General features: G+C 47.9%; 1 protein-coding gene across 2 annotated transcripts in view; it reads left to right on the top strand.

Moving 5' to 3' along the window:
• The window catches only part of OXSR1 (oxidative stress responsive kinase 1), a 124,870-nt gene extending 101,019 nt beyond the window's left edge, over positions 1–23,851 (top strand). For both annotated transcript variants that reach the window (XM_053262435.1, XM_053262436.1), the window contains 8 exons: positions 4,076–4,198; positions 5,383–5,418; positions 6,233–6,385; positions 12,549–12,622; positions 14,460–14,512; positions 15,630–15,698; positions 16,372–16,436; positions 18,413–23,851. In XM_053262435.1, coding sequence (XP_053118410.1) covers positions 4,076–4,198; positions 5,383–5,418; positions 6,233–6,385; positions 12,549–12,622; positions 14,460–14,512; positions 15,630–15,698; positions 16,372–16,436; positions 18,413–18,487 — 648 coding nt within the window. In that variant the 3' untranslated portion in view covers positions 18,488–23,851. The remainder of the gene's footprint in view (positions 1–4,075; positions 4,199–5,382; positions 5,419–6,232; positions 6,386–12,548; positions 12,623–14,459; positions 14,513–15,629; positions 15,699–16,371; positions 16,437–18,412) is intronic.
• The last annotated feature ends 349 nt before the right edge of the window (positions 23,852–24,200 follow it).

Genomic DNA, 24,200 nt, shown 5'->3' with positions numbered 1-24,200 from the left:
GCACTCTGGCATGGCATGGGCCCAGCATGTAGTGGCAGCATCAGAGCCCAGCCAGGACCCCACTCAGACTGCCCCAGAGGCAAGGAAGCACTCTGGCATGGCATGGGCCCAGCATGTAGTGGCAGCATCAGAGCCCAGCCAGGACCCCACTCAGACTGCCCCAGAGGCAAGGAAGCACTCTGGCATGGCATGGGCCCAGCATGTAGTGGCAGCATCGCATCAGAACCCTGGACCCCACTCAGACTGCCCCAGAGGCAAGGAAGCACTCTGGAAGGCACCTGTTCAAAAACCACCTGCAAGACGCATGCAATGCAACGCAACGCACAGCAGCAATTTCTTTATTGGGCATGGGCATGAAGACACAAGTTTTACAACAGTACATCTCCTCTCCAAGGTTCCCTCCCTCCTCCCCACACCCAAATGCATTTCAGAATAGGGGTGTCCCTATTTAAAACCGCCAGCTAGGGAGAGAAAGGGGCAACAAAAGGTGCACAATCGCACACGCACTAACCCCTCTTCTTCCGGTCCTTCTCCTGCCGCTCACTGCTGGTCACGGATTCGCCGCCGCCAGCCAGCCACCCTGGGCTGAGACACAGCAGGGCGGCCTCACGAGGCACACAGGCAACCGGGGTAGTTCAACAACGATGGAGGGGCAGAAGTGAGGAGACAACACTATTTGTGTCGCTCAACTCACCCCCAAGCAGAGACAAAATCAACCAAAAACTATAAAAAGAAGAAAAAAACCGATGGCAGCCGCCAGGTGGGTAGGCTACTGTGTGCGGCTGCAGCTGTGGGAGAGGAGGTGGAAAGTGAAGGGGAGCAGAGAGAGAAAAGACTGAGAGAGAAAAGAGAGGGGGGGCAGGGACAAAGAGAAAGAGAGGAGAGAGAGAGAAAAGAAAGAGAGAGAGAGGAGAAAGAGATGATAGAGAGAAAGAGGAGAGAGGAGAAGCGCAGCGCAGCAGGGAGGGGGGATTCAGGTGTGGGGGGAGGACACAGCAGTAGCAGCGGTCCAAAGAGGTGGGGGGAGCAGAGAGGGTGTGTGTGGTTGGGGGCTAGTGTGTGGCAGGGGGCCTGGGGTAAGTGGAGAGAGTCAGGGGCAAGGAGAAAAAGAGGTGGGGTGGGGGGAGCAGAGAGGGTGTGTGTGGTTGGGGGCTAGTGTGTGGCAGGGGGCCTGGGGTAAGTGGAGAGAGTCAGGGGCAAGGAGAAAAAGAGGTGGGGTGGGGGGAGCAGAGAGGGTGTGTGTGGTTGGGGGCTAGTGTGTGGCAGAGGGGTGTTGGGGGAAGGGGAGGGGGCAACAACAAACAGCAAAGGAGAAACTGGAACAACTCGGGCAGCAGCAGCGATTAGGCTGGATGGGGTGGTTGGGGGAGGAGCTGGGCCTGGGCTAGGGTCTGGGAGGAGGGAGGGGGGCAGGCGGGGGGGAGGAGGAGGAGGAGGGTAGCAAAATATATAAAGCAATATATATCAAGAGAACACAAGCCAGAAGTTTTAAAAAAAATGAAAAGAAAGACTATAACCAGCAGAAAAAACTTGGGGGTGGGGGTGGGGGTGTGGGGAGGGGGAACCAAACACAGACTCTGAGGGGGGCCACTAAGTGAACAGAGACAATGAAACCACAATTGCTGCAAATTAATAATAGCAAATGAATAAGTGGAACCAAGCAAAGAAAACTGGACTCTGTTTGGCAGCAGCAAACTTGGGAGAAGGCTGGATGGGGTGGGGTTGGGGTGGGGTGTGGTTGGACTTGGAGGGGCAAGTTGGGAGCAGGGAACCAAAACTGATTATATGGGACAACAAGAAACAACAACAGAATCCTCTGGGGGTGGGGGGGAGGGATTCAGGGAACCAACTCGCAGGGCAGCAGCAGTCAGCAGAAACAAACAAAATGGTACAATTTAAGCAAAACCAGCAAGCAATATATAAATGAAACCAATGCAATGCAATGTGAAAATCAAAAAGTTGGACAAAAACAAGGCAGGACAAAGAGCAATAATTAATGGAAGAAGTTTTAAAGCAATGAGGATGCAGTGGGTGGGAGTGGGAGAGGGGGAGGGTAGGCCCAAAGGATGAGAAGGGAAAGGGGGGGGGGGAGAAAAGCAGACAGACAAGGAACAGGGAAAATTGGGGGAAATTAAGAAGAAAGTAAAGTGAAGTAACACACAGTATACAGACAAGAGACAGACAGAGAGAGGAGACACACAGAGAGTCACAAAGGGCAGGTGGACAAAGGATTAGACAGAGCACACACAGAGAGACACAGGACACAGTCAGGACTCACAGAGACACCAGAGCAGCCAGCAAAGGGCAAGCAGGTCTCAGAGATGATCCCACAACTGCAGCCAAGAGAAGTTTCCAGAGAAGAGGCTTGGGTTTATATAGGTTTGAAATTCCCTCCTTTGGGAGCCCCCACCTTTGCACTCCCCCCACGGCCAACAGGGTGCCAGCTCTCAACAGTGCAACAGCCAAGCAGCCTACCAGACCAAAGGACTCATTCTGGCCAATCAAGGATCAATAGCGCAGCCAATACAATGCCTGGAAATAGCATCACAAAATGGATGCAAGGAGGAGCAAAAGTTTCAGGAAGGAGACACAAAATGGAGGACAGACTTGGAACTTTAAAGAGACACTCCAGAGACTCAATTTCATTCCCGAACCGGTTCGGGAAAACCGAGCCGGTTCGGTGCCGAACCGGCTCGAATTCGGTCCGGCTCGGTCCCGGAAGGGCCCAATTCGGTCCGGGATCGAGCCGCCGGATCCGGACCGGTTCGGGACGAACCGGTCCGGATCCGGACCGAACCGCACATCCCTAATTCTCATATCACCTTGAATATTTTTTCTCAATTCCCCCCATTTACAGTATTGCAATAGAACTAAAACAGTTTCAAATAAATCCATGTGCCCTTCACTCTCCGCCCTGCTGATTTATCAACTGACACTGTAGCTGGTTAATCTGCTGTTCTCATTATGCATGTTTTATTTTAGACTTGGTTTGAGTGGGTTTTTTATGGGTTTTGAATGTAATTCCTGCCCCAAGTGTCGTTGAGCCAGATGAAAGGCATAGAAAAGGGATAAGTAATGGAGGAGGGGGATGTATTGTTAGGAAATGTGGGTGTAGGCAATGGGAAGCATGTAATCATGCCAGCCACAGAAGTCTCGTACTGTTGACACCACTTAAGCAGGCCTACTTGCTGCATTTAGGAGATCCTCCAAATCGTGGTTTGAAGGATTACTGACCCAGTTGCTCTCCAGCTTGCTCTTCCCCATGTGGCTTTATGTGGGAGTTCTCAAACATGGGCCCTCAATGTTGCCGGATGGCAACTCTCCTCATCCCCAGGCACAGTGGCCTCTGTAGTCCAATAGTACCTGGGGATTCAAGGTCCTCAAGCCCTGGCTTAATGAATTATCTCGCTGATGCTTGATCAAACCATTGTTTGCTTGCAAACCAGCATCAAACCATCTAGTTTGCAGACCTGGTATGGAACCTATGAAGTTGCCTTCTATCAAGTCAGGCCTTTGGTCCATCTAGCTCAGTATTGTCTACCCAGACTGGCAGCGGCTCCTCCAGGCTGCAGGCAGGAGTCTCTCTCAGCCCTATCTTGGCGATGCTGCCAGGGAGGGGACCTGGGATGTTCTCCTGTGACTATTTATTTGACTGGAATACGCTCAAGCATGCAGGTGCTTTTCCCAGAGCAGTCCCATTCCCTAAGGGGAATATCTTACAGTGCTCTCACATGTAGTCTCCCATTCAAAAGCAAACCTGCTTAGCAAAGGGGACAATTCATCCTTGCTACCACAAGACCAATTCTCCTCCCATGAGGTTGATCATTCCTTATTCTTCAAACCATGGTCTGAAGGGCCATCTGAATGAAGTCAGAATGAATTTCGTGTCTTACAACGTATTTGCACAACCATGTTGGTTGGAGACTTGCGCCCACAAACTAAACAGCTTTTGATTTTCAGGATATTGAGCCGCCTGCAAGGTTCCAGTGTCTGTGCACACTTCCCTGTCTGTCCAAGATTGCAGATCTTGGCTTGCTTCCTTTAGTAACTTAGCTCTAGCTGTATTGTCGTGCAGGTTCGGAGAGTGCCTGGCTCCAGTGGGCGTCTTCACAAGACGGAAGATGGCGGCTGGGAATGGAGTGATGATGAACTAGATGAAGAAAGCGAGGAAGGCAAAGCAGCCATTTCACAGCTCAGGGTGAGCAACAGTTTTAATGATTTACCTTTTTAAAAATGGCTAAAAATGGAAAGGGAAGACCATTTTTGTGTGTGAAAGCCCTTTTTCAGGATACTGTTCCTTAGGAAGCCAGGAAAAAGTTTCATATATTGCCTAGTGAATCTGCAAGGCTGATTCACATGACCATTTCTGAGGTAGAATTTCCCCCAAATTTTTCATATGACGAAAGGGTACTTGTAAAAGTAAACTCATATGGGGCTGGGTCAGGTGCAGAGCCCGGATTAAATTCCAGCTCCATGTAAAATCCCTGCAGTCTCAGAAGTGTGTGCTCTTCACTGCATGTGAGGATTAGAAGGATTCTACTTGCCGATTCTGGCTTTGAACAAGCCAGGTTTGCTCACTGCATCCGAACTGAGGACTCTTGGCTTATTCTAACCAGTGTTTCAAAATAAACCAGGATCCGGAACTGGGACTGTATCCTGGCGCTGAGCTATCTCTGAACCTCCCTATGGTTGATATAAGAAGGCTGGGCAAAACGTTAGTAAGCCAGCAATTTTCAGAGCATTGTAAGCTGCTGTAATTTTAACCCCCAGGGTGGGTATTTGAAAGGACAACCAGGGGGGCTTTTTTGTGCCTTTTCTACCCGTGGCTCAGTTTCTTCCTGCATTGGGGCACAGAGATGTGCATACATGATGGTTTTATGCAGTCCCTTTGGGCCTGGACCACAGCTGATGTCTATGCTGAGAGACTGAGTTGCAAATCAAATGGCTTCCAGTGTGGATGTTGCCTCTGCCATTAACTTTCTGAGCAGCCTTTGGCAAGTCCCTCTCTCTCAGTGTTGCTCATGCATGGCAGGTGGGGACTCATTTGTAGGAGAGAGTTAGACGGTGGGAGGATTCAGCACCCTCTTGATTGCTTTCCCCCCTCCCCACTGTGTTTGCTCAAGAAATGGGCAATTCCAGCTTTGGTGTTCCTGAACAACGTTCCCTGTAGCAGGGATTATTGGATGATGTTGACTACAACTCCCATAATCCCCCGCCAAAGACCATTGCAGCTGGGGGTGGTGGGAGTTGTTGACGACAATATCTGGGAATCCCTCTTACGGGGAACACTGCTCCTGAGACAGCGGGATATTTCAATAAATACCTTGTCTCGTGAGGTTTTCTGGCACTGTGTGCACTAATCTCGTCTGTCTTCTTCTTTAGTCTCCCAGAGTGAAAGAATCTTTACCGAATTCTGAGGTAAGTTGTTAATCAGGCTTCTTACAAGCACTCCAGCCAGGGTCTGTCCCTCTCTGTCCCTTCTCCCCCACGGCCCCCGGGGTCTCGCCTTTTGTTAAATGCCATCATCATTCTAGGCACTCAGTAGATAAGGTAACATTTTTCATAGCAAGCATAATGGCTTGGGGTTAGCTTTGTTAACTCCTTGTTCAGTATTAATTTCTCATTAAGAGTTGCAAAACCATTTGATGGGGCAGTTTGGAAGATACCTCACTGGTCCATGTGGTTAGAAAGCGGGCGTACTGAGAGCGTGCTCATCAGGACATCTTGCGCGGAGGGCATCTCGTTGCTTCGTCGGCACGCGCCTTGATTCAAATTTGAGCCTACCCCCATGTGGTCAAGGGACATGTCGGCAAGGCGTCGGGACTACTTCCGTGCGACACCCTCACACACTGCTTTGTGGCCATTTGAATGAAACACACACACACCCTCGGTGATCAAGGGATGTCCTGGGAGAGTGTTGGGACATGTTCCATGCATGGCATCCTAATGGCCGTGCTTTCAGTGTGTGCCCTTTTTAATCATGTGGTCTATCCAAGCTATTGTCTGAAACAGCCCAGAATCAGCATGGCAGTTCTCATTCATACCCTGAACCAAATCTACATGCTTGGATTACTGCCCACTTAAAAAAATAAGGCCAGATCTTCAAAGTAGTATAATACGGATTACCAGGCAGTGTGTAATGCGAAGGTATATGCAAACTCATTGCGATGTTAGGTAACACAAGGAAAGCTGGAGTAACCTGTGGCATGGGTTGTTTGGGATTCTTCTCTAGCTCTTTCCATCAGCGGAGCCTGCAAGCCCTTTGCTGAACGTCCCATCCCAGACTCCTGCTCAACTACCTCAGCCTGCAGGACAAGCGCCTGTGCAGCCGTCGGCAGCTGCCCCAGCTCCTCAGGCCCCTCCCGCTACTGCTCCTGCAGCCCAGGTAAGGCCAGAAGCCTCTTGCTGCTTTTCTTAGCTGCAAGGAATACCAATACGTCGGATATTTATATACTGCTTTTCAACAGAAGTTCCCAAAGCAGTTTACATAGATATAAAGAAATGAAATGGCTCCCTGTCCCCAAAGAGCTCACAATCTAAAAAGGAAACCTAAGAGAGACACCAACAACCACCACTGGAGGGATGCTGTGCCGGGGATGGAGAGGGCCAGTTGCTCTCCCCCTGTTAAATAAAAAGAATCACCACTTTAAAAAGGTGCCTCTTTGCTCAGTTAGCCAGGAAGCAGAACTTGCTTAAAATGCTGGGGCGGGGGAGAATATAGTGGTAGCTGCTACATTTCTGCCCCATCCGTCCTCCAAGGAGCTACAAGTGGCCTAAAGCGTTCTTTGTCTTCCCAGTCTCAATCACGCAGCAGCCCTGTGAGGTAGGTTAGGCTGGGGGGGGGGCGGAACTGGCCTAAGTTCAGCCAGTGAGCTGCCTAGTGGAGTGACATTTGAACCCAGGTCTCCCTGGTTCTATTCAGTCTAACCACTACACCAAACCTCCTCTTGAAAATTCCTTTGCTGCACACAGTTTGTATTGTTTTGCCACATTTTGAGGAAAAAGTGGAGGGAGGGACAGAGACTGATTGGCTTTTGTGGGTCTGTCCTCACCATCTGTCAGACAAACAAGAACTAGAAATCTTGGCAGTGCCCACACTCCCCTGGAATGTGACATGAGAACCTGGAAATTCCCACCGATCTCAGATTAGAAGCACACTCGGATATTTTTCTGGGAGCTTGTTGGGAAGACTAGGGTGTCCCTGGATGGTGGAAGGTGATCATGTGAACTTGTTTGTTAGAGGCTACGTACACTGACTGCCTTGTGGAATAAATGCGTAACATTGTCTAGTGGGAAAAGGTGGAAAGACTTGGAGAAGGGTTCAGAGGTGTGGTCATCTGACCGTTCTCCTTCCTCTCTAGAGTCCATGTCTGCATCTGGGTCCTCTGTCCCTGGATATGTTTGGGTTCTCTGGGACAGTATCGGCACCAGATCCAGATTCCTACATCATGAAGAATCTCTCTTGCTCCATTGGGCGGAGTCTCACTTCGCATTCTCATGCATTCGAGCACCTGACACATGCCTTAGGACATTCTCCGGTGGACCTAATCGCCTCACCAGCCAGCATCAAGCTAAGCAGGTTCTTCTCCCGAATTCCCTGCGAGGGAGCGGAGGTGGTGGATGCTGTTTCTTCTCCACGGACTCCACTCCTCCTATATGCCTTTCCTCCCATACTGCATAGAATTTGTCTTCTCAAAGCTCAGGGACTTCCAGTGGCACCACACTGGCCTCTTCTCTTCTCTTCTCTTCTCTCGATTTCCCTCTGAGGGAGCAGAGGTGGTGGATACCATTTCTTCTCGATGGCCTTCAGTCCTCCTATATGTCTTCCCTCCCATACCAGTCCTCAGCCATCTACTGCGTAGAATTTGTCATCTCAAAGCTGAGGTACTCCCAGTGTCACCACACTGGCCTCGACCATGTTTCGCAGAAATACTGCATCTTGCCAGCGAGAGTTTCTGTTTCCTTCTGGTGACCCCGGACCTCCTTCACCAAGGCTCCATCCTCCACCACGATCTGGCGTGGTTCAAGCCTGTCTCCTGGCGACTAAACAGAACCTCCTGGAGCACCATGGCTACACACACAAAGTGCTGGACACTATTCTTGCATCCATTCATTCATACGATTTCTATACCACCCTTCCAAAAATGGCTCAGGGAGGTTTACACAGAGAAATAACAAACAAATAAGATGGAACCCTGTCCCCGAAGGGCACACAATCTAAAAAGAAACATCAGATAGACAGCAGCAAGTCATTGAAGGTACTGTGCTGGGGGTGGATAGGGCCAGTTACTTTCCCCCTGCTAAATAAAGAGAATCACCACTTTAAAAGGTGCCTCTTTGCCAAGTTAGCCAGGGTACATCCCCCAGAGCCTCTGCGGACTGCATTTACCAGTCCACCTGCTGAGTTTTCCTCTGATGATGCCAGAAGTGACTGTGGTCTGCCCGAGCTCCTCTGCTTCTTACAAGATGGTCTTGATAAAAGACTCAAGGCTAACATGCTCAAGCATCAAGCAGTCACGCTAACAAATCTCTTATCCACATCCTCCACTCGAGGTCTACATTCTCATCCTCACCTCAAACGTTTCCTTGGGGGCACCTCAATATTTTCACCACTGACTGTACACAGGTTTCCTTCCTTGGATTTACATAGTTCTATGAGTGCTGCTGCGATATTGCTCTGCCTACTCTTTCAAACTAGTTTTTCTAGTGGCCATCACATCGACCAGGCATGTTTCAGAATTTTTCACCTGACTCCATGTGTCTGATCCCAGACCCCTTTTTTCTGCCTAAAGTGGCCTCCATATTTCACCACTTTCAGGATATAGTTCTCCCATCTTTTTGTCCTAAGCTGGTCCATGCTCTACAAAAAAGGTGGCATAAGCTCAACATACGATGCTGTCTGTAGGTTGACCTTTCCCGCACAGCTTCATTCTGCTCCATGGATGCCTTATTTGGGGTGTTTTATCCCTTTCACTATGGGTCAGAAGACTTCCATCACTACCATCACCAGATGGATTAAGGCCTGTATTGTGCTAGCCAGTGAGGTACGGAACCTACGACTGCCTCTTAACACCACAGTACACTCTACGAGATCAGCAGCAACATCAGCAGCGTTCTCTACTAATGCATCACTTCCAGAAATCTGTAAAGTAACCACCTGGGCATCACGTTCCACATTCACTCAACTCTACAAGCTCGACTTCCATTGCTCTTCACAAGCAGCCTTTGGCAGATGTGTCCTTCAACAGGCTCTTCTACTCCAGTAGATGCTGATGCTCTCACCTGGGGTTCTTGGCTGTGGCATGCCCCATGTGAGATGTCCTCATCCAGCAACAGAGAAAGGAGCCTTAGTTACTCACCGTGAAAGCTGCTGCTTGCTGCTGGATTTGAGGACCTCTCAATCCACCTGTCTAGGCTTCCACGTCTACTGGTGTGTGTTTTCCTCTTTTCTTCGTGCTCGTCTTCTGTACCTTGTCAGCTACTACAGACTGGGTGGGGGTTCTCCTTCCTAGGCTCTTAAAGCATCTCTAGCATAGCCCTGCCCTCTGAAGCACGTGGGAAGGATAAACCCATGTGAGATTTCCTCAGATTCAGCAACAAGAAGCCACCTTCATGGTGAGTAACCAATGTTCCTTTCTCCTGGCCTCAGTTCTTCATCTGCAAGATGGGAATAACAACTGGCTTGTCTTTATAAAGCAATCCTGATATATATATATATATATATATCAGGATTGCTTTATAAAGACAAGCCAGTTGTTATTCCCATCTTGCAGATGAAGAACTGAGGCCAGGAGAAAGGAACATTGGTTACTCACCATGAAGGTGGCTTCTTGTATATATGTGATATATATATATGAAGAGCCCCTGGTGGCGCAGTGGTAAAACTGCCGCCCTGTAACCAGAAGGTTACAAGTTCGATCCTGACCAGGGGCTCAAGGTTGACTCAGCCTTCCATCCTTTCGAGGTTGGTAAAATGAGTACCCAGAATGTTGGGGGGCAATATGCTAAATCATTGTAAACTGCTTAGAGAGCTCCGGCTATAGAGCGGTATATAAATGTAAGTGCTATTGCTATTGCTATTAGAGCACCCAATGTTGTTGTGCCATCTGTCTTTCCAAAATGTCCCCCTGCTTTGATGACTTGGAGTGTGTTCCATGTAAGGCCTTCCTGCTAAAGAGCACATAACTGGAAGGAGGTAGAAAAGTAAGCTTTGGTTTCCTTACGCCTTCCAAACGCCTGCCAAAGTCAATCTGCTCTTGAGTCCTCTTGGATCGTGTCCTGCAGTTGTGCCATTTTGCGGCTTCTGGAGCCAGCCAAAGGATGGCAGCTCCTATAAATGAAGAGACTAATGGCTATTTGTGCAGTCAGGGCAAGGCCTGTAACGTTGGAAGATGGTGCTTCTAATGGGCCATCTGGGAATACTTGGGCGGTGTCTGTGGCCAGAGCAACACTCGAGGGCTTCAGCTTTTTCCTAGAAACGTTTTTCATGGTTTTTGGAGGAGAGCTATATATAAACTGGTTGAGCTCACAGGGCTCCTGTTCCTGCCCTGACAGCCCATTAATCTTCTAAGACAAATCTTGGCATCTGCCGTTCTTGGATTCCAGTTGGCTGAAATCAAATGGGACTTTTTTTTTAAGAGGGCTTGCAGATGTTCTCTGCACAGGCCTACCAAATCAGTGCTTAAGGGACCCCCAAACGCCTCCATTTTGGATATCTGTAGCGGTGTCTGAATATTAGCAACTGAAAAATAGGACAGCTGTTTCTTCACTGATGTCAGTGGAGCTGTGCAGGTTTCAGGGATCCACTAAGTTATCCCCATCGTGACCTATGCTTGACTGGCCAACTCCCATAGGCTGCATCTGAGAAAGGAGAGCTGGACTTGTGGTAGCAAGCATGAATTTTCTCCTTTGCTAAGCAGCATTTGAATGGGAGACTCTATGTGAGCACTGTCAGATATTCCCCTCAGGGGATGGGGCCCCTCTGGGAAGAGCAGAAGGTACCAAGTTCCCTCCCTGTCAGCATCTCCAAGACAGGGCTGAGAGAGATTCCTGCCTGCAACCTTGGAGAAGTCGCTGCCAGTCTGGGTAGACAATACTGAGCTAGATGGACCGATGGCCTGACTTGGTACAAGGCAGCTTCCTATGTTCCTATCTGGCCCTTGCCCTAATTTTTTTGCAGCCCCCCCCCCGCCTTTGCCTCCCCAGTTGATAATGCAAGGCACTGTCTAACCTCGTAGGTTCCTCTCCATTGTTCCTTCTAACAGGGATTTCCAGCTGTTGTTGACTACAGCTCCCAGAACCCCCAGCTGCATTGGCTTTTGCTTGGGGATTCTGTAGTCCAGGGAGTTGTAGTCAACAACGTCTGGAAATCCCTGTTAGAAGGATCACTGTTCGTCTCCCATCAAGAAATGGCAGCTGGGGATGGGGCTATAGCTCAGAAGAGCGTCTGCTTTGCATGCAGAAGGCCCCAAGTCCAGTCCCTGGCAGCATCTCTGGGTAGGGCTCTGAAACCCTGGAGAGCCACCGTTGGTCAGAGCAGACCATACGGAGCTAAACGGACCAGTGCTCCGACACAGTAAAAGATGGCTTTGTATGTTGCAAACAGTGGCGGCCGGAGCTCTCTGGGGCAGGGAGGAAGGCAGATTGTGCCTTTAACGGTTGATAAAATCTCCCACTGCCTGGCATCTTGCCAGCCCCTGCCCCATCCCTTTGCCCTCATACACGGCAGCCATTTGAGGGGGTCAGCATGCATTGCAAAAGCCTTCAGGGGATGGAAGCTGTCGTTCAACAGCAGCTGGATGGCCCAGGTTGTGCCGCCCTGGTCTATACTGACTGGCAATGGCTCTCCAGGGTTTCAGGCAGGAGTCTTTCCCATCCCTGCTTGGAGATGCTGGGGTTGAACCTGGGACCCTGGGCATGCAAAGCCGATGCTCTTCCACTGAGCTACCGTCCTTCCCTCCCAGCAGGGAGAGTTTCAGATCCCAGCACCACAACTGAAACGCGCTTGCCCTGTCTTCCCACCCACTTCATCTCAGACCTTTTGTTTTTCTCAGCTTGCCAACGTTCTTGCACGGTTTCAGTGAAGGATACTGGCTGGTATTGTGTGGATTCCTCACTGCTACCCAATACCTCTTTGTCTTGTAGTAGTCTTGCCTGAGAGAAGTGTAATGTAAAGAAGTGTCAGTGCCTTGGGATTATTTTAATGAAAGGCAGTATACAAATTTAATAGTAAATAAATGAATGTGAAAAACTAATCAAGAAAAAACTGGGAAGCAAAATAAAGGTGCCCTTGGAGCAAATGAATTGAAGCAAACCAGTCAAGCTGTGCATTCCAGAAGACAACCAAAAAGCAAAACAAGTCTCCGGAGTTTGTGGTGAATCTGATTTGGGACATAAAATGAGTGGGTGGGAATGTGCTTGTTTTTCTTTTCTCCAGATATGGGTGATGGATCAGGAACTCAGCACACACTGGCCATTCTACACTTTCTGGCCAGTCACACATTTTGTTCATTAATATGAACTGCCCACTCCCCCCTTTTCTTTTCCAGGCACCTCCTGCCCCCGCAGCAACCCCAGCACAAGAGGAAATGAAAGTCCCCATCAGCCTTGTCCTAAGGTTAAGGTAAGGGTGTCATGTTGGAACACAGAGAACGTCTGAGGTGTCCAGGTCCTCAATTGGTCCATCTGGTCATTCTCTCTTGACTAGCCACCGCTTTTCATTACCTTAGGCCAAGGATCTTCTCCTCACCCGCCCCCTGGAGATTGAACCTGGGCCCTTCTGCATGCAAAGCAGATGCTCTATCACTCACTGAGTTGTCAACCCTCCCCAAATGGAAATAGCACCAGATCCAAATGGCCAGCAGTTCTTAGCTCTAGGCTTGGCCATGACTCTGTGGGTTCAGTGACTGAGACTTGACTTTGGTTCACGAGAGCTGGCTTTGAATCGCTCTTGAATTTTTCTGTCGCCATGTATCTCATTACTTCTGCAAGTTGTGAGTAGTGTTAGTAAGGATGATAACCTATCATTAATACCTTGAGAGGTTCTCACCGTCCCTCAGACAACACATTAATACGATGGAGCTTGTGTGCTGAATCCTGAACCAAGACAACTTGCTTGAGCACTTTCTGGAAGCGTTGCAAGACCCTTCAGTCTGGGCTGAACTTGCATGGCCAGGAGTCCAGCCAGACTGAGGATTCCTTTAAACATCTATTGCAGGGCTTGACAAATCCCAGGAGCCAGGGAGCCATGGTGCCTAGAAATTTAACCGTGGCACCCAGACTAGGATATTCAGAGTGAGATTTATCTAATAAAATCTTTTTTGCCCCAGGCAGCCCCATTTCTGTTGTAAGGATACTTGTAAAGGGAGTAAGGAGGAGTGCCTAGATCCAAAGAAGACTTGTCGAGGCCTGATTCTATTGTAATTTTAGCAGTTTAACTGGATGGTAGTAGAGACCACACTTGCTACCAAAGATGTTTATTCCCAGTCTTGTTGCCTGCCAAAAATGGTTAAATGCAAACAAAAGAAAAAGAGGGCCTTGTGTACGAGTTGCAGAAGAGGGCTCAGCCAAAATGGAGTAAGGGCATTTCTTGCAGTGAAACCTCTTCACCCTCTGTAAAAGGGATGTGCACAGAAACCACCCTTTGGGTGACTTATTTTGAGGAGGCTGCAAACAGGGTGGAAATGTGTACCACACTGATGCTCGTTTAGAGTCAGGTCAGTGCTTCCTGCCCTCACTCAGAATTGAGTTGGTGACATTGTTACATAGGCAAATCTGGCTTCCTGTCCGCATGACCTTATCACACCAAATATATAATCACCTGTTGGCTGGGATCAGTGTGGGCTTTTAAAACAAACAAACAAAAACTGCTGACTATATCAAGCAGAAGACAGACTGGAAAAAGCAGTGGAAAAGGTGAGCACTTTCAGGGGATGTTTTGGGGTATCCAGAGCACTCATTTTGTGCTGAATGTTTGCATACAAACAAGTTGGTGCAACCCGATTATTGAAAATAGTGCAGGGCACCATTTTGCCCTGTAACCCCCTTCCTTCCCAGCCCTTCTTTAATTTGTAGCCTTTGCAAGATACTTCCTATATTTCCACATTTTCTCTGTCACCGATTTGGGCATTGCAGTGGCATATGTTTTTAATGGGGCATATGAAATTCAAGAGGGGGATGTATGAGTGAAGTGTGAACTGTATCTCAAGTCAAACATTTTTCTATTCCTTACGGACAAAATTACAGAAATCTTTTCTGCTTCTTGACTATAATTTGGACTAAGGCTGCTAGGAGTGTATGAAATTGGTTTGTGGGCTGCATCTAACCTGCTGATGCAGGTGGTTATTCTTAATCTAAGAATAAAAATGGAATTGCATTTCAGCTAAAAGACATATCCACTCTTTTTTGGCACTTAGAATCTAACGACTTTCCACCCTAACAGTGTGTTTCCACTCCAACAGGAATTCAAAGAAAGAACTCAATGATATTCGGTTTGAATTCACCCCTGGAAGAGGTGAGAAAGACCTTGAAGTGTAGGAGCATAGGAAGCTGCCTTGTATCGAGTCAAACCATTGGCCCTCCTAGCTCAGGATTGTCTACCCTGACTGGCAGTGTCTTCCTAAGGTTCCAGACAGGCGTCTTTCCCAGCCCTACTTGGAGATGCTGCCAGGGAGTGAACCGGGGACCTTCTGCGTGCAAAAGCAGATGCTCCACCATTGAGCTACAACCCCCTCCCATAGAATGTATTTGGGGAACCATGTAGTGAATATGGACCTGTGTCCACATGGCTTTGTCTTTAATAGCTGGGGGAAGCATTTAGCAAACACTTGAGCAATGCCATGATTGAATATGCATTCCCTAAAAATGGGACATGTGTGATCACAGTTCTGGCAACAGGGACAGAGGCCTGGGCAGGTTGCTTCTCCTCGTTGCCATGAGAATGAAACCTCGGGAATCCCCCAGCTGTCGGCAGTGCCTGAAGGTGTGCCTGCTAGTGTGCCGGATGGTTTTAGCAGGTGGGCCATTTTGCTTGGGGTTAGTGGGAGTTGAGAACAAGTTGGCCCTGTACCTGGGGGCTAATAAGGAACAGAATTGTCACTTATTGCTATGCCTACCATCTATATACTGCTTTTCAGCAAAAACATTATCGAAGTGGCATCCCTGGGGTAGGGTGGGTGGTGAGAAGAGGATTCCCTGTCTCCAAAGGATTCCAAAAAGAAACACGACAGGATCTTTAAAAATGCAACAAAGACACCAGCAGTAGCCATTGAAGGGATGCTGTGAACAGGACCAGTTGCTCTCTGCCTGCTTCATATGAAGAGAATAATGGATTGATTGACTTGAGTTCTCTCGTTTTAGGCTTTTGCGCTGGTCACGTTTACAGAAAAATACCATAGATGCATTCTACTTGGGGCTTAATCTGAGCTGGGGTTTGGACTTTTTGGAGCGTGTACAGAGTGCTTTACCCTCCCAAATTAGCACCCACCACTGCTCCCATGTGATCTGGGATTAGGAGACGGAGAACCTCTTTCTTCAAAGTAGATTGCCAGTGCCTATGTACTGCAAAGCCTAAACTTGTCTCAGCCCAGTTGTATGGAAATGTGACAGTCTCTTAATGTTGCTCTTCCCAGATACTGCTGATGGGGTATCCCAAGAACTCATCTCGGCTGGGCTTGTGGACGGCAGAGACTTAGTAATAGGTAATGAGGCGCACGGTCAAATTTGAGTTTCTCCTTGATCCTCTGTTGGGCTATGGGTACAAGATGCCTTATTTCAGGGGTTCTCAGAACTGGGTCCCCAGATGTTGTTGGGCTACAACTCACATCATCCTCCACCGCAATGGCCTTTGGTAATTGTGGCCGGGGATAGGAAGCTGCCACATATTGAGTCCGACCATTGGTCCATCTAGCTCAGTATTGTCTACACAGACTGGCAGCGGCTTCTCCAAGGTTGCAGGCAGGAGTCTCTCTCCCAGCCCTATCTTGGAGATGCTGCCAGGGAGGGAACTTGGAACCTAGATGTTCTTCCCAGAGTGTTTCCACCTGCTGAGGGGAATATCTTACAGTACTCACACATGTAGTCTCCCATTCATTTGCAACCAGGGTGGACTCTGCTTAGCTAAGGGGAGAAGTCATGTCCTTGTGGCTTGCTACCACAAGACCAGCTCTCCTCCCAGATGATGGGAGTTGTACTCGAGTTTGAGACCCCCCCCCCCGCCTTATTCCTTCCCAGGGCAAGGAGAGACGAGCCACCCTCACCTCAGCCCCCTTAGCCTGGTGCATTCTTGTACAATGTTTTGGGGGCAACTCGTTCAGAATGAAAATGCTTAAATACACCCCCATTTGAGTGCCTTTGCCTTCTGTGTCGTTGCAGTTGCTGCCAACTTGCAAAAAATTGTGGAGGAGCCTCAGACGAACCGATCTGTCACTTTCAAACTGGTATTTATCTGTTCCACCCGCTGCCCACCTTCCCCCCTATTTATTAATCCAATCTGTGTCAGAGTGAGGGGCTTCTGCTCTGAGCTTGTTCAGGGCACCTGGGGTGTGGATTTAGTGCTGTGATTCTTGGACTGTGATCAGTGGACAAGGGATGTATTTATTGGTTGGTTCACACAATCATAGTAGTAATAATAGAGGTCAATGAGAGACTCATCTTGGTCCTTCTGCACGTGGGCTGAAGCTTTGGGGCGTTCATGGCTTGTTGGGAATAGTGAAAAAGAGTAATTGCACATTTGAAACTGGCCAATTTAGGCTTTCCTCCTGAAGAGCTCCAAGATAATGAACACATTGTAAGACTGTAATAAAATTACATATCATATGCGTCGGTACTTTATTAGTCCCAAGACCAAAAAAGGAACAAATTGTGTTCCTTATTAACTTGAAACCACATTTTATTCCTAATTGAGCAATGGTTCTTTGAAATAAAGACCAAGTGGCAAGCCTGGCCTGAGTTGAATTGGCATTGTAGCCATCATTTGTCTAGTATTGTATGTTACTAATTAATTCTCTTGAAACAAAATTTTGAAATGGAAAACTTTGCACTCCTGTCACTGTTGGTGTCTGATGTGCTACTATGTTATTATCAGGTCTGCAGTCCTCATGATTGCAGAGAGAAACTTGGAACTGGATTGCTCCAAATACAGAGCATAGAGATGGCCCTGCTTTGGCTTGCAATGGCTGCTGAGTGGGAAGTCCATGCTCTGGCGTGTGCACACACACACACACACACACACACACACACACACACACACACACACACACACCGTTTCCCTGTTCTTACAGATCTATGCATCTCATGCACATTTCCATGAGTCCCAAGTCATCTTTCTCAGTATTAGCCAAAAATCCCCTCAATTCAAGTGAATCCCACAATATGCACTTCTTGCTTGCCTTGTTCCAGTCACTGAGCTTGGCCTTGGCACAGTCTTGCAAATACTGCACAAAAGTGACTAGGCCCACCTGTCTGCGTACCATAGCAGTCCATTTGTACTGATTCTTTGAGATGTCAATGTAAGTGGAGAGAATTCATTCCTGTTGACCAGACGCACACTCCCCTTCTGCTCACCTGGAGAAATGGCAACCAAAAAGGGCCAAAGTCCCTATGAGGAAAGGCGACATCATTTGGGGCCTTAATTTTAAGGGAAAGACAACTAAGGGGGCACATGCATTACAGAGGGCTGTAAAATGATGCATGGTATGTTGTAATTTTACAATTTTATGTCATCTTATAATTGATATAGGTCTAATGTAGTTCTGATTTTAGAACTTGGGTTATCCACTGAAACTAATGGGCAGTTGTAGAACCACCTAATGAGCTCTCTTGGCTTAAGAACATAAGAACAGCCCTGCTGGATCAGGCCCATCTAGTCCAGCATCCTGTTTCCCACAGTGGCCCACCAGATGCCACTGGGAGCCTACAGGCTGGAGTTGAGGGCATGCCCTCTCTCCTGCAGTTGCTCCCCTGCAACTGGTATTCGGAGGCATCCTGCCTCTGTGGCTGGAGGTGGCCTATAGCCCTCCAACTAGTAGCAGTTGATAGACCTCTTCTCCATGAAGTTATCCAAACCAGGTATCTGTGAACCCATTTGCCAGCAGGTCACCTGTGGCGAGTGCCCCAGCCTATGGGTGAGCAGGCTACCCAGCACCACACACCTCTTCTCCCCAGAGTTCTCATTCCCACTGCCATTTCTGAGAAGGGAAGAAATGGCAGGATTCCTTTCGGAGCAGTAGGAAAGGGCTCCCCCTGTTACTTCCCATCTCCCCCTTCTCTCCTAAGCCGCCCTCCTGTGTGTTTAGAAGAAGAAGTAGTCTGAGGGAAGAGAAGTTGGTGGCAACCACAAATAATGACTGGCTAGCGAGCCAAGCCACCCTCTGTGGCTCCCTGATCATGGTTGTGCCTTTCCTCTGTTCTCCAGGCATCCGGCGTTGAAGGCTCGGATATCCCCGACGACAGCAAGCTCATTGGCTTTGCCCAGCTCAGCATCAACTAAAACGACACTCCAAGACGATGGACCCCTACAGTGGGAGCAGCTTCCGAATGCTTCTGCCGGCCTACAAGCAAAACCACTACTGCCAAAGAACCAAACTCCAGGCCCCCTTTCTTAGAAGCTTTAACCTCATTTGTTTCCCAAGTAGTCTCGCGGTGTCTCTCAGCAGCAGCCCAGCCCCCAGCCATCCACCCCCCGCCCACACACCCCGGTTAGAGACCGTTGGCTTGTCGTCCACTTGCACGTGGCTTCTACATTTCCTTCATCTCAGACCCTTCGTCCCTTCATCGCCTGCATGTTTGTAGTTTATTATTGCCTTAACTATTTAAAAACAAAAAATAGAAATACTACTGAGAGTACGAAACAGGGGTTCCACTACTCAACAACTATCCTGCCATGATAGGTTTTGTGTGTATGTGTGCGTGTGTGTGTGCATTTGCTCTGGGTTGAATCTCTTTTGTTTGACTGCATAATTCTGCCCAGACTCAAAGGACTTACTTTGGTGTTTGGATCCACCCAACTATGCAGGTGGAAAATTGTAGCAATGCCAGCCTATTAGCATGTCAGAAATCAGGCTGAATTGCTCTGGGAGCCTCCTGAAGTCTTAACTGTGAGGAGAGTGAAAATCCTTGGTTTAGTGACCATTAAGGGATCTTATTGAACTTATTAGGGCAAAAGATAAGTGGCTTGCCCTCTGATTAGCCTTAACTTTTTTACTTCCCATTTAATGCAAAACATAACTCTTGGGAAATCATCTGTATCGGTCTATTTGTACCGATGGGTTTGTTTGTGGTGTGTGTTTTGCCATTTGCAAGCCCCCTGGCTCGTTAGTATATCATTTGGGGAATTTCCTCGCATGGCTCTAGAGCAGCACGCCAGACGTGTACTTGATTGAAACTCCGCCCACTTTCAGTGGCATGCCACACCTGCTTTGTAGTATGTTTCCAGGGTCTGATGAACTAGGTGCAAGGAGGAGGCGCAGAAAGCAACTATACAGGTGGTCCTTCTAGAACTCAACTTCGGCCCTCCTGCAGATGTTGGCCTACAACTCCCATAATCCCTGGCTATTGGCCACTGTGGCTGGGGATTATGGGAGTTGTAGTCCAAAAACAGCTGTGGCGGGGTGCAAAGTTGAGCAGGCCTGTTCTAGAATGGCACAACATTTTTTCTTTCTCTTTAGTCTGTGTGCACAATGCCCATTTTCCCATTTGGGATTGGATCTGTTAACAGTGTGTGATGGGCCTCTCTTGCTGTAAAAGAGATGGGGCAGTGCAGAAGTAGGGGTTAGGAATAGTTATTCTTGAAAACACATTCTGAAACCAAAAAGTTCCAGAAGTTCTGGTGTTCCAGTATTGCTCCATTCCCACAATGCTTTCTTACTGGGTATAATCCTTTGATGGATAACAATGTGTGAGAATGGGTCTTCCTTTAATCTATATTAAAGATATAATGCAGGTCTACAATATATCTTTTAACAGGTTTGAGGCACCCTTTAAACCATCATCTGTCCTAACCATGGAATCCTGGGAATTGCAGTTCTGTAGGGATATGTAAGCTCAATAAAATCTCAGCATGATAGCTGACTATAATTTCCAGACTTCTTCATGATAGGGATGTTTCTACAACCATTTTGCAGAAGGGAGCCCTTGAAAGTAGACTGTAGAGATGGTGTGGTGGCCGTGGTGGTAACTTTGCAGGCTTGCTAGGCATGGTTATTCTGTAGGGTAGGTGTATGATTGGATGTGCAACCATTCATAAACCCAGAAATTCTTCCTACATAGATAATAATCATGCAGTCTGGAGTGTGTGTGTGTGTGTGTGTGTGTGTGTGTGTGTGTGTGTGTGTGTGTGTGTGTGTGTTAGGTTCTGGTTTGTTTGTTTCCGCTGATGCAGGTATCTTCCAGCTTTATTCTCCGAGAATATTTCATTGGTGTTTTTCAAGACAAATATGCATTGGCCCTCTTTTTCTTCTTCCATGCAGACTGGTACATATGGAATCACCCCTGTTCTATTTTTACAGCAATAATAATAAAGAAGATTGCCAGTAGATTCCTACCTGGCAAGGTCAAGCTCTGGACAATGTTGTCCTTCCTGCTGCACTAACTGCTTGGTATTTGCAAAATTGTTTTTTTTATACTCTCAGCCCAGGCATCCGAGTTTGATCAAGACGGTGTAACTGAAACCAATATAACTTGTGTTTAGTGTATTTTTTAAAAAAATGTGTATGTGGTGGGTTTTTCATTTTTTTGAATTTCTACATATAAATTATACTTTTTAGTTTGAAAAAAGAAACACTTGTAATGCAATATGTGAATAAAATGGCATTGATTCCCTTTTTCCTACATTGCTGTCCCCCCCGCCCCCAACACACACACAAACACACACAGTGGGCCTTTTTGTATATCACAGCTTGGCTTTGAAGTGTTTGATACAATGAAATCATATTCAGCCTGTAATTGATTCACATACCAAATCCAATTGAACTGAGTTCTCATTGCTGTCTGCAGCCGTATGATGTGCACAGGGTGACCCCGTGGAGACAAAGCACTGCTGACCTCTTAACCATGGCTACAACGAGGGGAGCGGACTGGGGTATTTCCTCCCCTTCCACCCTCCCCTCCCCTGTATGTGTCCATTCCTCCTCCCTGTGTCAGCCTTAAGGGCTGAACCAAACCTAGCCTGAGAGATTGGGCAAGGTGACATTCTCCAAACTTTCAGGACTTTCTAGGCTAGTTCACATGATCATCGATAGGGAAGGACAAGCATCCTAACCAAGTTTGGGAGCTGTGCATCCTCCCAACAACGCCGGCAGCACTGACAGTGATAGTCTGCTCAGTGTTAGATGGGTTGGGGGGCTTTTCCTTGTTAAACCGCTCGGTACAGCTGCTGGGTAGGATGGAGCCCTCCTCTCCAGCTGACACTTAGCAGATGTTCACTGCTGGTCTCTCCGATCGCATTGCTTACTCAGACACAATCTCAAAACAGGAGCATGTACAGCTCTCAAACTATTCATGATGGTGTGAACTAGTCTACTGTTGGCTGCAGCAATTTCTGTCTTTCCCTTCTTAAAAGAAAGTGTTGGGTGTTTTTTTGTTCTGCTGCTGCTTCTCGGGGGCAACAGAGATCCTCTTGGCCATAGCGACACACTCACTCACTCACTCCACTCACTCACTCACTCACTCTTCCTGGCTGTAGTTCCAGGACAGGGGTGGTCAACCCAGGGCTCTCCAGCTGCTGGATTTCCTCTCCCATCACCCCCTGCTACAATTCATTGCATCTAGGAATGGTGGGAGATGTAGGCCCACAGTGGGGAGCCTCTGTTTGGCCTTCTCTGTCCCAGGACTTTCTGCCAGCACCAGTAAGGCGTGTCCCACCCACCACCTAGATCTCTTGTAGGTTTTTCCCTCCCCTGAAATAATGGCAAAATGCCCTCTTCCCCAGTTTCCTACTTGAAAATGGGGCAACAGACTTGGGAGGGGGAGTGCATTTTATCTCAATCCTGGGTTTAACCATGGTTGAGTACAGGGGAGGCCAACCGGAGGCTCTCCAGATGCTGTTGGACTACAATTCCCATGCCCTGCCACAGGTTCCTGCAGTGGGGGGTGATGGGAGTTGTGGTGCAACAGCTGGAGACCCTCAGGCTGCCACCCCCCCCCTCCGTTTAGTACTACAAAGGCACCAATCTTAACCAGAGTGAACGCTCAGGCCAAGCTCTGCAGATGGTTTGCAGACCCTGGTTAACGTGTGTCTGCAGGTGATGGCTTTAACCTTGGATTTTCTGTTTCAAAGGAGAGGGTTGCGCTGGGGAGGGGAAGCAAGAAGGCAGGAGGAGGCAAGCCTCCATCCTGCACCTGAGCTCTTCAGCACGATTTTAAGAGCTGGCCAGCAGCATCTGCGTGCCCCAGTCCAGTGTGGGCATGGGAGAAACCGGGAGACTTGCATTTGGTTGGGATCTTTATCTTTGAAGTTGTCTTACCATAGTTCTACTTCTTCTGCAAGCAGTTATGGAAGCTTCCTAATTTGGGGGTGGGGCGGGCATGGTTTTTATTACTTTAAGCCTGTAGTTTGAATATTGGCTAGAACCCCTAATAGGTCACAAGCCAAACGGCTAGAATGTTGGAGGCAAAATGAAGGCACAATGGGTCAGGGGAAGGCCTTGAGTAGGAGAGGGATAGGACTGAGATGGGAAGGGGGCACAGAGTGAAATAAGTATCCCATTTGGACTCTGTGCACATTAGACGCTTTAGCACTCCCTGCTTCACCCCCTCCTCAAAGCACCAAACGTTTCCTTTGTTGTGCCTGTTGGCTGCAGCCTATGCTCATGAAAGCAGCCAGGTAGTTCTGAATTCGTTTCCAAAAATCTGATGGGAGGTGCAGCAGTGATCGGTCCTTCGGCAACTATTCTGGGTGGGGTCTCTGACCGGGGTGTGGGGCCCCCATGCTGACGACAGGAGTGGCCCTCGGAGGCTCCACAGGGAACACAATTTCAACAACTCTTGCCTGCTTTTGTTCAGCCAGGAAGACCTTTTGGAGCCTGTGATGTCATGTCACTAGGCGGAGCTTGTTTTGAGTCCCACCCCCATGATGTTTGATGATGTGGAAAGATGGGTGGAGCCTGTCTCTTAAATCATCCCAGCCCTGGAAATATGAGCAACTGGGCTTAAGCCGCCACCGTAGCTTGAGATACCAGGCACCTCCCTCCTTCCATGCAATTTGCCTACCTTGTCTCCAGCAGTGGAGACCAAATTATTCTGGGTACAGTATTAACTTTTGCCTGCATGCCATGCATACATTGTACTCCTCACTGGACTAGGACACCCCAAGCATCCAGTGAAATGATTCAGTATCTATTTATTTTTTCCTGTCTGCCTGACCCAGGCCTGGTGGGCAAGAGCTTCCACATGATGTTTAAGTTTGTTTGGGTTTGTTTTTTTTAATGATAAACTGATCCTCAAACGACCCTTGCCATTAGATTTCTAGGCACATATCTCTTGGTAGTCCATAATGTGTTTTTTCTCCTTTTGTCTTGGGAATACTAAAAGTGCTAGATTTTTTATTTTGTTCTTGAGGTTCAAAAGTGCCAATGACCTTTTTGGTAAGAAATTATTTCTAACCTTTTTACCCTTATGGATCAGAGGACTTTTATTTTGGGTAAATTCTGAACTTGAACCTAGAAATCAGTTGGTATTTTTTTTAACTTAGTTAATACTCTAAAGATTATGGTGTATTAATATAATGGGAACCTCTGCACAATTTTGATGTACTGTAGATTTTAATGAAAGATGTAAAATATTCAGCCTTTTTTTCTTTGTATCTTACTGCATGTATTTCTCTAATTTTTAATCAATAAAAAACAAATTGACCATTGCCACAAGGTGGGCTGCTGTGTTTGTTCCGGGGACTGAGCTGTTGGGGGCTGCTTATATTTTCAAGAAGTAAATTGCTGCTCCTTAAAATACCTAAAGCAGTTCACCGAGTTTTAGAACACAAATCCTGGAGAGAACGATCACATTGTATGTATGTATGTATGTATCCATCTAAAGATGATTGGATAGCGTGCACAATTAAAACCTTTTTTACAGTCTAATTTCTATATTAAAACTAGACAATGCCACTAGGGGCCAGGAGAGAGGCCAGAGTTCAGCAGTAGAGCTCCTTGTTTGCATGCAGAAGGTCCCAGGTTCAATCCCTGGCAGCATCTCCAGGAAGGGCTAGA

This window comes from Hemicordylus capensis, chromosome 6, assembly GCF_027244095.1.
Source record: "Hemicordylus capensis ecotype Gifberg chromosome 6, rHemCap1.1.pri, whole genome shotgun sequence".
In the NCBI taxonomy this organism is placed as follows: Eukaryota; Metazoa; Chordata; class Lepidosauria; order Squamata; family Cordylidae; genus Hemicordylus; species Hemicordylus capensis.
The sequence above is the reverse complement of the archived record's forward strand: the minus strand, read 5'-3'. Positions and strand labels throughout refer to the sequence as shown.